This window comes from Ciona intestinalis, chromosome 11 (genome assembly GCF_000224145.3).
Source record: "Ciona intestinalis chromosome 11, KH, whole genome shotgun sequence".
Taxonomy (NCBI): Eukaryota; Metazoa; Chordata; class Ascidiacea; order Phlebobranchia; family Cionidae; genus Ciona; species Ciona intestinalis.
In genome coordinates this window covers 4,374,176-4,387,434 of record NC_020176.2, presented here as the reverse complement: position 1 = coordinate 4,387,434, position 13,259 = coordinate 4,374,176, and the positions used below count along the sequence as shown (strand labels likewise).

The 13,259-nt window shown below is 37.3% G+C and overlaps 2 protein-coding genes and 1 non-coding gene across 3 annotated transcripts; 2 read left to right on the top strand and 1 right to left on the bottom strand.

Annotated features, from left to right (window-relative positions):
* The first annotated feature begins 1,358 nt into the window (after positions 1-1,358).
* On the top strand, positions 1,359-1,440 carry trnal-aag. Its single transcript has one exon. It is a non-coding gene; the product is annotated as a tRNA-Leu (tRNA).
* A 275-nt stretch (positions 1,441-1,715) lies between these two features.
* On the bottom strand, positions 1,716-7,103 carry LOC100179446 (cysteine synthase 1). The gene is made up of 10 exons (XM_002130263.4): positions 6,917-7,103; positions 6,725-6,756; positions 6,610-6,650; positions 6,191-6,411; positions 5,672-5,761; positions 5,312-5,426; positions 5,028-5,081; positions 4,688-4,749; positions 4,268-4,426; positions 1,716-2,260 (listed from the first exon to the last, which is right to left on the bottom strand). Exons 1-10 carry the CDS (start codon positions 6,998-7,000, stop codon positions 2,030-2,032), a joined length of 1,089 nt encoding a protein of 362 aa, XP_002130299.1. The 5' UTR covers positions 7,001-7,103; the 3' UTR covers positions 1,716-2,029.
* Positions 7,104-7,259: 156 nt separating this feature from the next.
* On the top strand, positions 7,260-11,150 carry LOC100181754 (translation initiation factor IF-2-like). Its single transcript, XM_002130179.5, has 4 exons — positions 7,260-7,384; positions 7,858-7,991; positions 8,930-9,054; positions 9,416-11,150. Exons 1-4 carry the CDS (start codon positions 7,348-7,350, stop codon positions 10,266-10,268), a joined length of 1,149 nt encoding a protein of 382 aa, XP_002130215.1. The 5' UTR covers positions 7,260-7,347; the 3' UTR covers positions 10,269-11,150.
* The last annotated feature ends 2,109 nt before the right edge of the window (positions 11,151-13,259 follow it).

Below are 13,259 nucleotides of genomic sequence, written 5' to 3'. Positions count from 1 at the left end.
CCATAGACAGTTGTTAATTTTTTAAAACACGATCAGATTATTATTGGATATTATGTGCTAAAGTTGTCCCATCTTCTCCCATCCTACTATATGTTGAACCACGATCGTTTCCGCTACATTTAAAAAACAAAAATGCTTAAATACAAAGACATGCAAAAGTATTCGGTCTCTATACATGCCTTAAACTTAAAGAAAGGGAAGATTTTTGTCTATTGTGTGCTCCCTTTTGGTTTCTCGGTTGTACAATCTTGAATGGCAATGACCTTTAAGCATTTTAAATCATCAGCTCGTTTACGAAACAATGGTGACTGTTACGTCATAAAACGGAGTCGGGAAATCTTGTGTTGTGAATTTTGATCGCTTGAAATAATGAGGTTGATTCGGGCAACGAATCGATCAAGTTACGAAAAACTTTAAACTTTTTCCGCTTATTTTGCGCCAACACACCAACGGGGTCGGGAATGTGGGCGAACGGAGAAAGGTGACGATAAAACCATCCATCCAGTCAGTTGTGACTGCGGCGCAGGTGCGAGCCAGACGCTTTATCTTTCTGTCGGTCCCCTTCTAACCGAAACCTGTTTAAACAGAGAATTCGCGTTAGATAGGTCACGTGTGTGTTTGGAATGCAACGCGTGCTTTGACTCGATGTGAGTAAAGTTCATGACCCATGTGACGTCACCTGATGAGCGATGGGGCCTTTCGGGACGACGGAAGCGCGGGATGAATCACAACTGTAGTTACGTCACAATAGCAACGCGACAGCGATCAAGGGTTGGATTATCTCATATTACCTGCCCACCACAGATGGGGTGTGTACGTCACAACGCTGCGTCGTGCGGTTCGATCAGCTCTCTCACTTTGGACGAAATCTTTCGTATTGTTGATTTAAAATAACAAAGAAACGATAAGCCGACGATAAAAGAGCTCGGGCGTCGACGCGTTTTGTGATGAACGAATCCTTTATTTGAGTTGGTGTTCCACAAGAAATGGACGAACATCCTTTCCCCGCTGAAGATAAATTATACTGAACACAGCAGCGCGAATATTGAGCGCAATGCTAAATGCTCCGTCGGCCTTATCTTAAGATTGATGTTATGAACGTGTTTTGTGTTGCTTATCGTACAAAGCTTGCTGTTTGGAGCACAATTGTGATGTAAAGCCGGCAGGTGTTCTCGGGGTTACACAGAAAGATACGATCACAGCCCAGTCACTTACAGGGCGCTTAGAAGACCAGATGGCGAACTAAGCCAAGAAAATCCGCCCGATAACTTGCAGTGGTAAATAGCTTCGTATAATGACTTCCCGTAAGGAATAGCGCAGTTGTCTCTACTTGATTGATTGATGTGTTCTGCATCGTCGGTAGCGTGGCCGAGTGGTCTAAGGCGCTGGTTTAAGGCACCAGTCATTTCGATGGCGTGGGTTCGAATCCCACCGCTGCCATTAGTTTTTGCGTAGAAAACAATATGTGATAGTTAACCAGTTTGCACGTTTATAACATTAGGTTAGATAAAATAAGAATAACTCTTGAATATTCAAGACTATTAAATACTCAAGACATAAAAACTCCTCGACACACAGCCGAGACGAAGATATTTTCTTCGTTTCAAATAAAATGTCCGTACCCTATCTAGCATTCTTTGCTGGCATTTATTAATTAATTTTTTTTTAAAAAACCCTTTTTTTCAAACAATAACTGTAATTTATTTACACCCCACTTCAAATATAACTGATTGTTTATTCTTTTATTTTGTTAAGTCATGAATATTGCATAGTAAAAACAGAATTAAAATATACAGAAACAATTATCGCTGAGCTAGTAATTTTAAATTAAAAAATTTTAAAATATAAAATTACCCAAAGTTGTTAAACCGAAATTTTAAATAAACTAATCCAGAAAACAGTAGGAATTAGGGTTATAGGTTAAGGTTAAGTGTGGAATCAAAATGTTACAACTTAAAATATTCATCCTAACACAAAATAAAAGAAATTTAACTCCGATAATATTTCCTACAATTATTGCACTATAGGTTCAACCCACAAGCGAGAAGCGATACTTTTCCGGAACCGCCGATAAAAGTCCTTTCTGTTCGAGCCAGGCACGGCTGTAGAGCCGTGTAAAGTATCGCTGACCGGTGTCGCAGAGGCAAGTGACAACTATATGTCCAGGCCCCATGCCACGCGCCACTTTGACAGCAGCTGCAACATTTAAACCAGATGAAGCTCCAACGTAAAAACCTTCTTCATGCAGAAGTCGGAATGTCTGGAGATTAAAGTAAGTTGTGTTATAATGCTGTGTTTATGCCACACACAAGGTATTCATACAAAATGCTCCCTACGTAACTATAGTAAGGTGGGAGTAAAATAAACCATGATTTCAGTTTCTTTTCTGGTCCCATTTTTTTATCTGAAAATGTAAATTATTATGTGAATGGTATCCCATTTTACCCCACAGTGTTATATCTCGGACCAGACATACATGGTGTATTCAAATACCTCATGCTCACTGTCAAGTTATAACATGGGTGTCTTCTTATACACTAGACACACATGGTGTATTCATACACCTCATGCTCACTGTCGAGTTATAACATGGGTGTCTTCTTATACACCAGACACACATGATGTATTCATACACCTCATGCTCACTGTCGAGTTATAACATGGGCGTCTTCTTATACACCAGACACACATGGTGTATTCATACACCTCATGCTCACTGTTGAGCTATATAACATGGGTGTCTTCTTATACACCAGACACACATGGTGTGTTCATACTCATGCTCACTGTCGAGTTATAACATAGGTGTCTTCTTACACACCAGACACACATGGTGTGTTCATACACCTCATGCTCACTGTTGAGTTATAACATGGGTGTCTTCTTACACACCAGACACACATGGTGTATTCATACACCTCATGCTCACTGTTGAGTTATAACATGGGTGTCTTCTTACACACCAGACACACATGGTGTATTCATACACCTCATGCTCACTGTCGAGTTATAACATAGGTGTCTTCTTACACACCAGACACACATGGTGTATTCATACACCTCATGCTCACTGTCGAGTTATAACATAGGTGTCTTCTTATACACCAGACACACATGATGTATTCATACACCTCATGCTCACTGTTGAGTTATAACATGGGTGTCTTCTTATACACCAGACACACATGGTGTATTTATACACCTCATGCTCACTGTTGAGTTATAACATGGGTGTCTTCTTATACACCAGACACACATGGTGTATTTATACACCTCATGCTCACTGTTGAGTTATAACATAGGCGTCTTCTTATACACCAGACACACATGATGTATTTATACACCTCATGCTCACTGTTGAGTTATAACATGGGTGTCTTCTTATACACCAGACACACATGGTGTAATCATACTCATGCTCACTGTCGAGTTATAACATAGGTGTCTTCTTACACACCAGACACACATGGTGTATTCATACACCTCATGCTCACTGTTGAGTTATAACATGGGTGTCTTCTTATACACCAGACACACATGGTGTATTCATACCTTATGCTCACTGTCGAGTTATAACATGGGTGTCTTCTTATACACCAGACACACATGATGTATTTATACACCTCATGCTCACTGTTGAGTTATAACATGGGCGTCTTCTTATACACCAGACACACATGGTGTATTCATACACCTCATGCTCACTGTCGAGTTATAACATAGGTGTCTTCTTATACACCAGACACACATGGTGTATTCATACACCTCATGCTCACTGTTGAGTTATAACATAGGTGTCTTCTTATACACCAGACACACATGATGTATTCATACCCCTCATGCTCACTGTTGAGTTATAACATGGGCGTCTTCTTATACACCAGACACACATGGTGTAATCATACTCATGCTCACTGTCGAGTTATAACATAGGTGTCTTCTTACACACCAGACACACATGGTGTATTCATACACCTCATGCTCACTGTCGAGTTATAACATGGATGTCTTCTTATACACCAGACACACATGGTGTATTCATACACTTATGCTCACTGTCGAGTTATAACATGGGTGTCTTCTTATACACCAGACACACATGGTGTAATCATACATCTCATGCTCACTGTCGAGTTATAGCATGGGTGTCTTCCTCACACCATACACCTCATGCTCACTGTCAAGTTATAACATGGTGTCTTCTTATACACCAGCCACACATGGTGGTATTCATAAACCTCATGCTCACTATTGAATTATAGCCTACCATATCGACAGCTTCAGTATCCAACACACAAATTGCTTCATCAATGGGAGCTCCTTGCATGTTAGCTGTTACTCTCCCTTGCCCTATACCTTCAGTGATGGACGAACCATCCGTGCGTTCCAACTTCCCCTCAGTAAACCATTTATACAACACACTACCCTGTATGACATCATAATGCTGGTGAGTTCAAAAGTTCAAACAAATGTCAACATCACAATACAGACTTTACAATGGAGAATAAAGACCCACAAGTCATAGACAAATCTATAACAAGATATAGTTATTTATTTATCTCTAAGAAAATTAGCAACAAAATTACAGTTTTGTATATACACTATACACACATTGTAGGTGAAACTAATTGTCAAATAAAAGCGTGGCTGTTAAACCCACAATGCTACAAACATAGTATAAACAAACCTGGGGATCAGCTAGCACAGTTTTGATTGCAGAGTTTTTTGATTTTAAATACGTTGCCACACCTGTATGGTATAGATTGTTAGTTAGGTGTAATGAATGAATGTAACTTATTCATCCTTGTACAAAGGAGCGAGGTCAGTCGATATAAAATGGGTTTTCTGTTCTGTTTTATATACTAAATTTGTATGTTACTTTGTGGGTGACATTTTTAGATAACCCATAACACTGAGTTGAAGCAATTGCTGGTAAGTGTCTTGCCTAAAAATACATACACTCACAATTGTAATCTAGCCTTAAAATTTAAGTGTAATAAATGTAATTTAAACAAACAACATCCCACCTGCCATAGTTCCCCCAGTACCGGAACCAAAAGTAACAGCATCCACTTTTCCGTCTATAAAGAAACAAGTTTTGAATATCCACAAAAATAATGTTATAAAACCCCGCCTACAAACAAAACGCAAAAGTTTTGAAATATATATAGATATTAATGTTTTTAATAATATAAATACCAATACACACAAAAATGTTTTGAAATTTAATTGTTTAAAATTGTTTAATTTAAAGTCACTTTAAAAGCATATTATTTGAAAACTGTTAATTTAAACACTAAACTTCATTCACCAGTTTGGTCCCAAATTTCTGGTCCCGTTGTAACAACATGTGCTCGTCGGTTTGCTGTGTTGTCAAACTGGTTTGTCCACACAGCGTTTGGGAGAGATTCTGCGTACCTCCGTGCCTGTAAACATTATGTCTATAAGTGGTTAATTCAATTTGTTGAATTTTCGTTAGGTGAACTATAGAAAAACATGCAAATAAGTGGGTTATATCAGTGGCAATCTATCTAAATATTCCATCTTTTTTCGACACATTTTTAATGCTCATTTGAATCCGAATAGATTATATTTCATCCCATCGTTACACTATATTTTAAAACCACCATTTTCTTGCTAAAAGTGAAGAATGAATTCAACAGGTATCTACCTGATGATTGTAGTTGTTTGAATCATCAAATGGCACGGCGGGCACGGGCCGCACATCAGCGCCCAACACCTTCAACATGTCGATCTTTTCCTGTGGAAGTTACATTTAAGTTATAACTATAAGCCAATACATAAATGGTAGGTTAATACATGGTTCTTCAGTGGTGTTTTCCACAAATGGCTCCCAAATTCTAGTTTACCACCAAGTGTGACATGTCACCCAAATTTTTGAAACAGGGATGACATCATGTGTTTTAGCTTGCCAGTGTTACAACTAAAGGCTTTTACCTTGATGGTATATGCATATACAAATAAGCAGAGCCATATACGTAGTATTTACCACATCAAGCAAGGAGGTTCCCAATATTTGACAACTATTAGTGTAGCTGTATTTTAACAATGTTAATGATTAAAATTCAAAAGGACAATTATGAATACTTATGAAACAATAGCGCCCACTAAAGGACAATTTGTTGCAAGCAGTTATATTTGCAAACCATAAACTAATCACTATACAAACCTGGGACTGTGTATCAGGCATGTATATCACACATTTGTATCCAAGGGCGTTGCAAATATGAGCGAGTCCAATCCCAGTGTTCCCTGCGGTCCCTTCCACAATGGTCCCACCAGGTGATATCAAACCTTTCTCTTGAGCATCTTTGATGAGGAAGAGAGCAGCGCGATCCTTTACTGATCCTCCAGGATTAAGAAACTCAGCTTTGGCAAGAATCTCACAACCTTTGTATGAATATTGGGGCTTTCAAAAACATAAAAATAACCATTTATTTATCTCTTTGAATACAGTAACAAAAATCAGGTTAATTAACACGACAAAGAGAAGGGAATTCAAATTAGCGACAAAACAACAGTCGTTAAAACTTGCTGCTACTGTATAGTACGTGAAGAAAAACAATAACACAAACAATTATAACTGACCTGTTTCTTTGCTTACACCATGTAGCTTGATAAGTGGGGTGCTGGAAAAAACATTTATTTAGCAACAGATAAAATACTTTTTTTTGAAATGACATAATATTAAACTGAAACTTACTTTCCAACAGAACCATAAAAACCTTCCAATACCTGCAATAAACGATTTAACTTTAATATGGTACAACTTGCTAACACATATTTAACAATGCTACGTGTTTACTGTGACCAAGGCCCGAGGGTTAAACGGTTCAAACCCCGGCAAAGGTAGACATAAATAAATTACAGTAATTGCATAAATACGAGCACTTACCGAGGATAAATTTCTAGCCGATTTCCGCCATGTGCAAGCCAGTTTTAAAATCAAACGGCTCTTATTTGAAATAGCCGTCTGCATATCTATAAAACTATCTAAATTCGCCGTGAAACGATTTTTAAAACTGAAGTATTGGCCAAAACAAATGTACAAACTGTTTAAAAATCGCTGAGTCACGCTGCAGTGTTTTCAACTTTTATTTAAAAATTAAAATTTCGGCAAACAATATTTTTTGTGTATAAAATGATATACATTTTGCGCCCTAATTTTTGCTTGAATACCAAAAAAAAATTTTTTTTAATATTTTAAATACATTTGGAAACACTGGCGATAAGAGTCAAGTCATTCGAGTTTTGTTTGATCAATTACTGCAAGAAGTGTCTGCGCAAACATAGTTATCTGTTGATTTACGGTAGTTTGCTGATAAAATGTCGGTCACTAAGGAGGGATATCTTCAAAAATATTGTAAGTATAGCATTCTACGTCTTTGTTAATATACCGAATAAACGTTTAGTTAAACTTTTAAACGGATGACTATAGGTTTTATAATATTATCGTATGCAACAATGCAGTGTTATAAAGTACATAATTGTATAGTTATATTATGTAGGTAAATGTATTTTATATTTTATTAGTGAATACTGTTGGCCTCTTATAGAAAAATATTAAGGTTGTTATCATTTTTCTTTGGTTTATACCAAAGTTTTGTATTATTATCTTTTTCTTGGTGAAGTTTCTGACATCTTTTTTTTTGTATGGGCCATTAACTAACCAACTGTAAACATATTGCATTTTATATGACCAACCATGCACTTTTCGACTCCTGTTTTCTGTATATATAAAATATATGTGATGTAAAGTAAACCAGAGGTCTTTTTCGAAGATATTTTACCTGTTATTCATAACAGTAAAAATGACTTAAACTTGTTCTGTTTCAGCTTCCGGGATATTCAAAGGTTGGAAAAACCGATACTTTATCTTGTATAATGATGGGCAGTTCGTTACTTATGACAACAAGGGGGGACCCAGGGCAGGAAACTTTCATATTACACGAGATTGCTACGATATTCAGGTAAACTGGCAATTTATTTGGAAAGGTTAAAAGTAAATTATAGGTTTTAATAAAAGAAGTTACATGGCTGTGGTTGCAAAGTATTCAATAAAAAACATAGTATTTAATTAGATGTTTTGCCTTTGTATTTGGCTTAATTTTCATTTTGTTTTTAATTTGTTGAAAATACAAAGTGTGGGTTATATTGTACTGTTTGACAGTCAGTATGAACTATTTGCGACTAAACCTGATGAATAAAGCCATGTTTAAACAATATCAACATAAATTCAGTTATCTTACTTCAATTGCAATGTTAATTAAACAAGTAGACTGAGAAGTTTGGAATAAAGTTTCAATTAAACATTTTGCCCCAGGGTACAGATACACAAGAGAGACAAATTACAATTAACGATACACACCCAGTATACACATATGATTCAGTTTAATCATTTATTCATCTAAACCCTTATATGATATATATATAATGCAATACACTTTATATATATAATCAAACACTATGTTATGATATGTTAGAACAAATGTTTTTGTACTTTTAACATTGTGTACTTAACTGTAACAAGTGTTAACCAAAACAACTTATTAAATATTTATTCTGTTCATAAACAAACAATGTAATGTTTACATAATTTTTTGTACTAGTTGTTAAATACAGCTTGTTGTATCTTAAACTATTGCTATAATAACAATACTTCACTATATTTGCATTCTGCATTTTAATTTATATTAAAATAACTATTATATTACTTCGACTGTTGCTCATGCCAATTGTGACATTGTTAAATACTTAATATAAAATAGGTAGTTATGCATAACCATTTAAAAGCTTAACCAGTTCAAGTATTTTTTTAACTAGTTTGATAATGTTACTCTATATGCCAAGTCTGTTCAATAATACATTTTACTGTAGCAGAAATCTATAAAATATTAATTTTCTACAGGTTGGGGCAGGAATCCAAGCTAAGATCCCAACATTACCTTCCTCCCATTCTGTTGACTGCGTGATGTTGCTTGCAACACAAAGCAGGAAATTTCTACTGCTTGCAGATAACAGACAAGATGTAGAGTAAGTGAGATTAAATTTAACACAAGTTGAGCACCATGTTATTTAAGTTGACACTTTGTTTGTTTTTGTGCACTGTTTACTAAGTTATGACCAGTTATGCTTTTACAACCTATCCAAAGAATTCACTGGTTTCTGTCACCACTTATTTTGTTCTACTGGCTGTAAATTAGCATTTGCAAATCTGTGCAAGTAACATCATGGCCATAATATTACTGCCATAGGTATTGTTGTTAAATAGGTAACTATCATGTATTTCATGTCTGTACCTACAATATTACATAATTTAAGTATTGTGATAACTACTTCTACTTGGTTGTTTGACCTAATCCCAATACACATAATGTAAATTATTACGCGCCAGTTCATGGATGCAAGCTCTCACCAACGCAAGGTCAATTAAACCGACAACAACCGCTGGTTGCCAATCTGCAGCACCTGGGGCCCACAAACCACAGTACCCAACATCGGCACCAGCTTACCCAACTCAAACTCAAAGTGGTTACCCACCAGCCCCAGTGGCATACCCTCAAGGCCCCACTAACCCTCCAGGCCCCGCTTACCCGCAAGTTCCCCCACCACCAGGAGGTCCATCTTTGGGCTTTGAGAACTTAAACTTAGGATCCGGGCCGTCTCAACCACCTAGCTATAGTGCCCAACCACCACCTGGGAGTTATCAACCCCCTAATTACCCTCCAGGACCCCCACAATACCCAACAGGACCCCCACAGTACCCACCCCCAGGTACAGGGTTCGCTCAACCCTACCAACCCCCTTATGGGCAACCTGGTCCACAGTACCCATCTTACCCCCAACAAGCACCTTATAGGGGTCCACCGCCTGCAGGTTACCCTCAACAAGGTTACCCTCAGCAAGCTTACCCACAAGGTGCATACGGAGGCCCTGCCCCATACGGAGCCCAACAAACAGTCTACGTCCAACAACCAAAGCAGAAAAAGAAATCGAAAGGAAGTTCAGCAGCTATGGGTGGTATGATGGGAGGCGGGCTTGGTTCAGTTTTGGGTGGAGCTGGTAAAAAGGCTGGGAAGCATAAGAAACTCATCGGTGGAACGGCTGCAGCTTTGGCTGGAGGCTACGCGCTTAGTAAGTTGACCCGTCGTGGCTCCTGGGGTTCGTGGAGCAGCGGCAGTTGGGGCAGCTTTGGCAGCAGCGGAAGTTTTGGGAGCTTTGGAAGTTTTGGAAGTGGTGGCAGTTAATGGAATTATATTTAATATTATGTTATGTTACTTCTGCTACCAGGCATTATGTAAATAATCTTTTAGCAGCTCATCTGGTTTAAAAAAATCAGGAAAAGTATTCCCTTATTAAGTGTTGCCGGATGGCAGATAGAAGGTTGGAAATTTACTAAGTTATTTATACCAGATGAGCTGCTACAACACTATTTATATAATTATAATGCTTAACTTTGTCGGGATGTTACTAAATATATTACTCTCGCTATGAATAATGACAGTCCTATGGTTAAAATACCCCAAACTTATTTAAGACTTTGTAACTACTTGTATGCGTACGATATATTTACTTGCGAATAACCAAAAATAACTCAGTGTTAGAGATTGCATTGGGTATATGAAAACAATCTTCTAATAATCACTTACAAAGTTACATACATGGTTACTTGTAAGCGGGCACGAGGTGTATGAAACAGAACACCCGTGAAAGACTGCCTTATTCCAGCGATACAAGGATAGAGCCAGTTACATTTATTTAAACTGTCTTAGACAGAATTAAAATAAAGGTTTAAGCTAATACTGCAACGAACAGTCTCATCTATAAACATTCTGTTGAAAATATTAACAGCTTTAAAATGCAACATTTTTAGTTAGTACGTAAGACTTAACCATTATGTTAATGACTTTATTATCCTTGTTTTAAGTTTGGAAACACTATGTTACTTTTTCAATGGAATCACTGAACTTTTTTGTATGAATCACATTTGTTGAAGAATTGTTTTACACAACTCACTATTGCATGTTATCGTGTACTTGTTATGTTATAACGCAACTCACCTGTGTTGATTTCATATTGCACTCGTTGTTTAAAGACAAAGATATTTTATAAAGCGGAAAGTTGTTGCGTACTTGTTGTTAGCAGTAAAATATATTGGTTGGAGGAATTACTGTTAATTGTTCCGCCAAAGACACATACACCCACAACAGTGGTCGTTTTTAAACTGTCAAAGAAATATGCGACTTAGTTAATTGGAGATATATAAGAGGGAAGTTTGTTTAGTTGCTTGAGAAAACTCATAGCGTTCACGAGATTAACTTAGGTTTAGCAACCGGTAGTGGGCAGTATAGAGTGTCGCTAGTCGACAAATATAAAAAGCATTTTAAACGTCTAAAATAAGCTATAGTACTGTGGGGTATGATGGGATAGCGTTAGCACCTAAATCCCTTACTTTCGAAACGGGATTTGAAAAATTAGGGGCGTGAGAATGCGTTATACAATTCAAATTAAACGAGAAAAGAGAATGAAAAAATCTCCCATCTTCCCCTGTCCATGTTATTGAAAACAAATTTATAGTTAAACTAATCCAACTATAATTTATACTTAGGCAAAGTTAAAGAGAGCAAAATAATCACCGAAAGACGTTTCAAGTTCAACTTCAAAGGCAAGGACAATGAATCGTAAGTGTAATTATGTTTTAGTGAACTCTGGGATGCCCGTATGATGGCTCGGCCGACTCACTGCTGTGGCTATATTTACATTCCAGCCTTATATTTTTATTAGTTTGATCTTAATATTAGGAGTAAATGGGCGTCATAATTATATTCCTTCAAATTTGAAGTTGTTTTTCTTATAAATGTGTATAGTGCCGCCTTTTAAGGATACCTTGTTTCCCACGCCCACTGCGACCAGGAGTTAAACCACAAATATGTGACTTTCGCTTTCATGTATTTTAATGTCAAACGCGCTGGATGAACCCTGCGTGACCCACAGCGTGTTTTAACGTTAAAAACCGAAACTCAACTCTTGGTCTAGTCAATGCATTGGGCAGGCCATGGTCCGCCTAATCTAAGTTTTTAGAATTCAGGTAAAAAGTGGCACATAAACATTTAGAGGAATTTACCGACTCTGGTCTAAATCTCATTCATACAAATATAAAACAACACAACATGAAATTTGTCGTTAGGAATCGTGTTACTATAAATCACTTTAAACAGAAAAAAATATTGTGATTTTAAAATATCGCATGAAATTGAAACTAAATTTTGTCTAGCGGTAAACAAGAAAATAAATGTCCAAGATTTTGCGAAGGTGAGTTGCTCACATAACCTACTATAGCATAAGAGGCCATCATAAAGTAGGGTCTGGTATATAGTAGGGTGGGGGAAGATGGGACACCTTTTCACTGTATTTTCTCATCCCATTTGGTAGCCAACAAAAAACATTCAAAGAATTATAAAACCGTATCCTCACGACTCCCATAGACCGTTGTTTTTGTTCAAAACACGATTAAGATATTTGGATATTATGTGATAAAGGTGCCCCATCTTCCCACACCCTACTATATTAAAGTAGAACATGATAAGTTATAGTAGAGTGGATTACAATACACCACATACAAACACATAACAAAGAATTGGTGCAGATTTAAACAACACAAGGCGCAGGGTTCAAATCCCGGTGGTGGATTAAACTTAAAATAAAAGTGATTTTCGTCTAAATGAGAAACAAGAAACGCCAATATCAAAAATATAGATTAGTACGCAGCCATCCCCGTTTACAACCAAATAAAACGCCCTGTAAAGGTGGCTGTACACAGTATCCGTTAAGCGAATTCGCTTGCGAAGTCGTATGCAAACCCATTACCGAGTTCCGCACGCGGCAGCGAAATCCGAACAAAACAGACAAAACGGACGAATTCCGGATACTGTGTACAGCCACTTTTACACTTTTGGTGAGGGGTTGGGTGTTAGGTTATAGGTTTATCATTAAAATGCGGTGTCACCGCATTGTAACATAACGATTGAGTTTTTCAAATGTAGAACAGTCTGGATTCCTGCGCACCAGTTTGTATATTCGAAATACGCCCATTGAACATATTATGCGTGTATGCTAGTTACGGTCGATCCCGGTTGTGTAACTTGTAGAGTTTCAAGTCGCTGAACCTCAACGACATAGTTGTTCATATTCCAACAGTAACGTCTTTAACTCAAGTCTCTTGCCTCCGCTTTGGGATC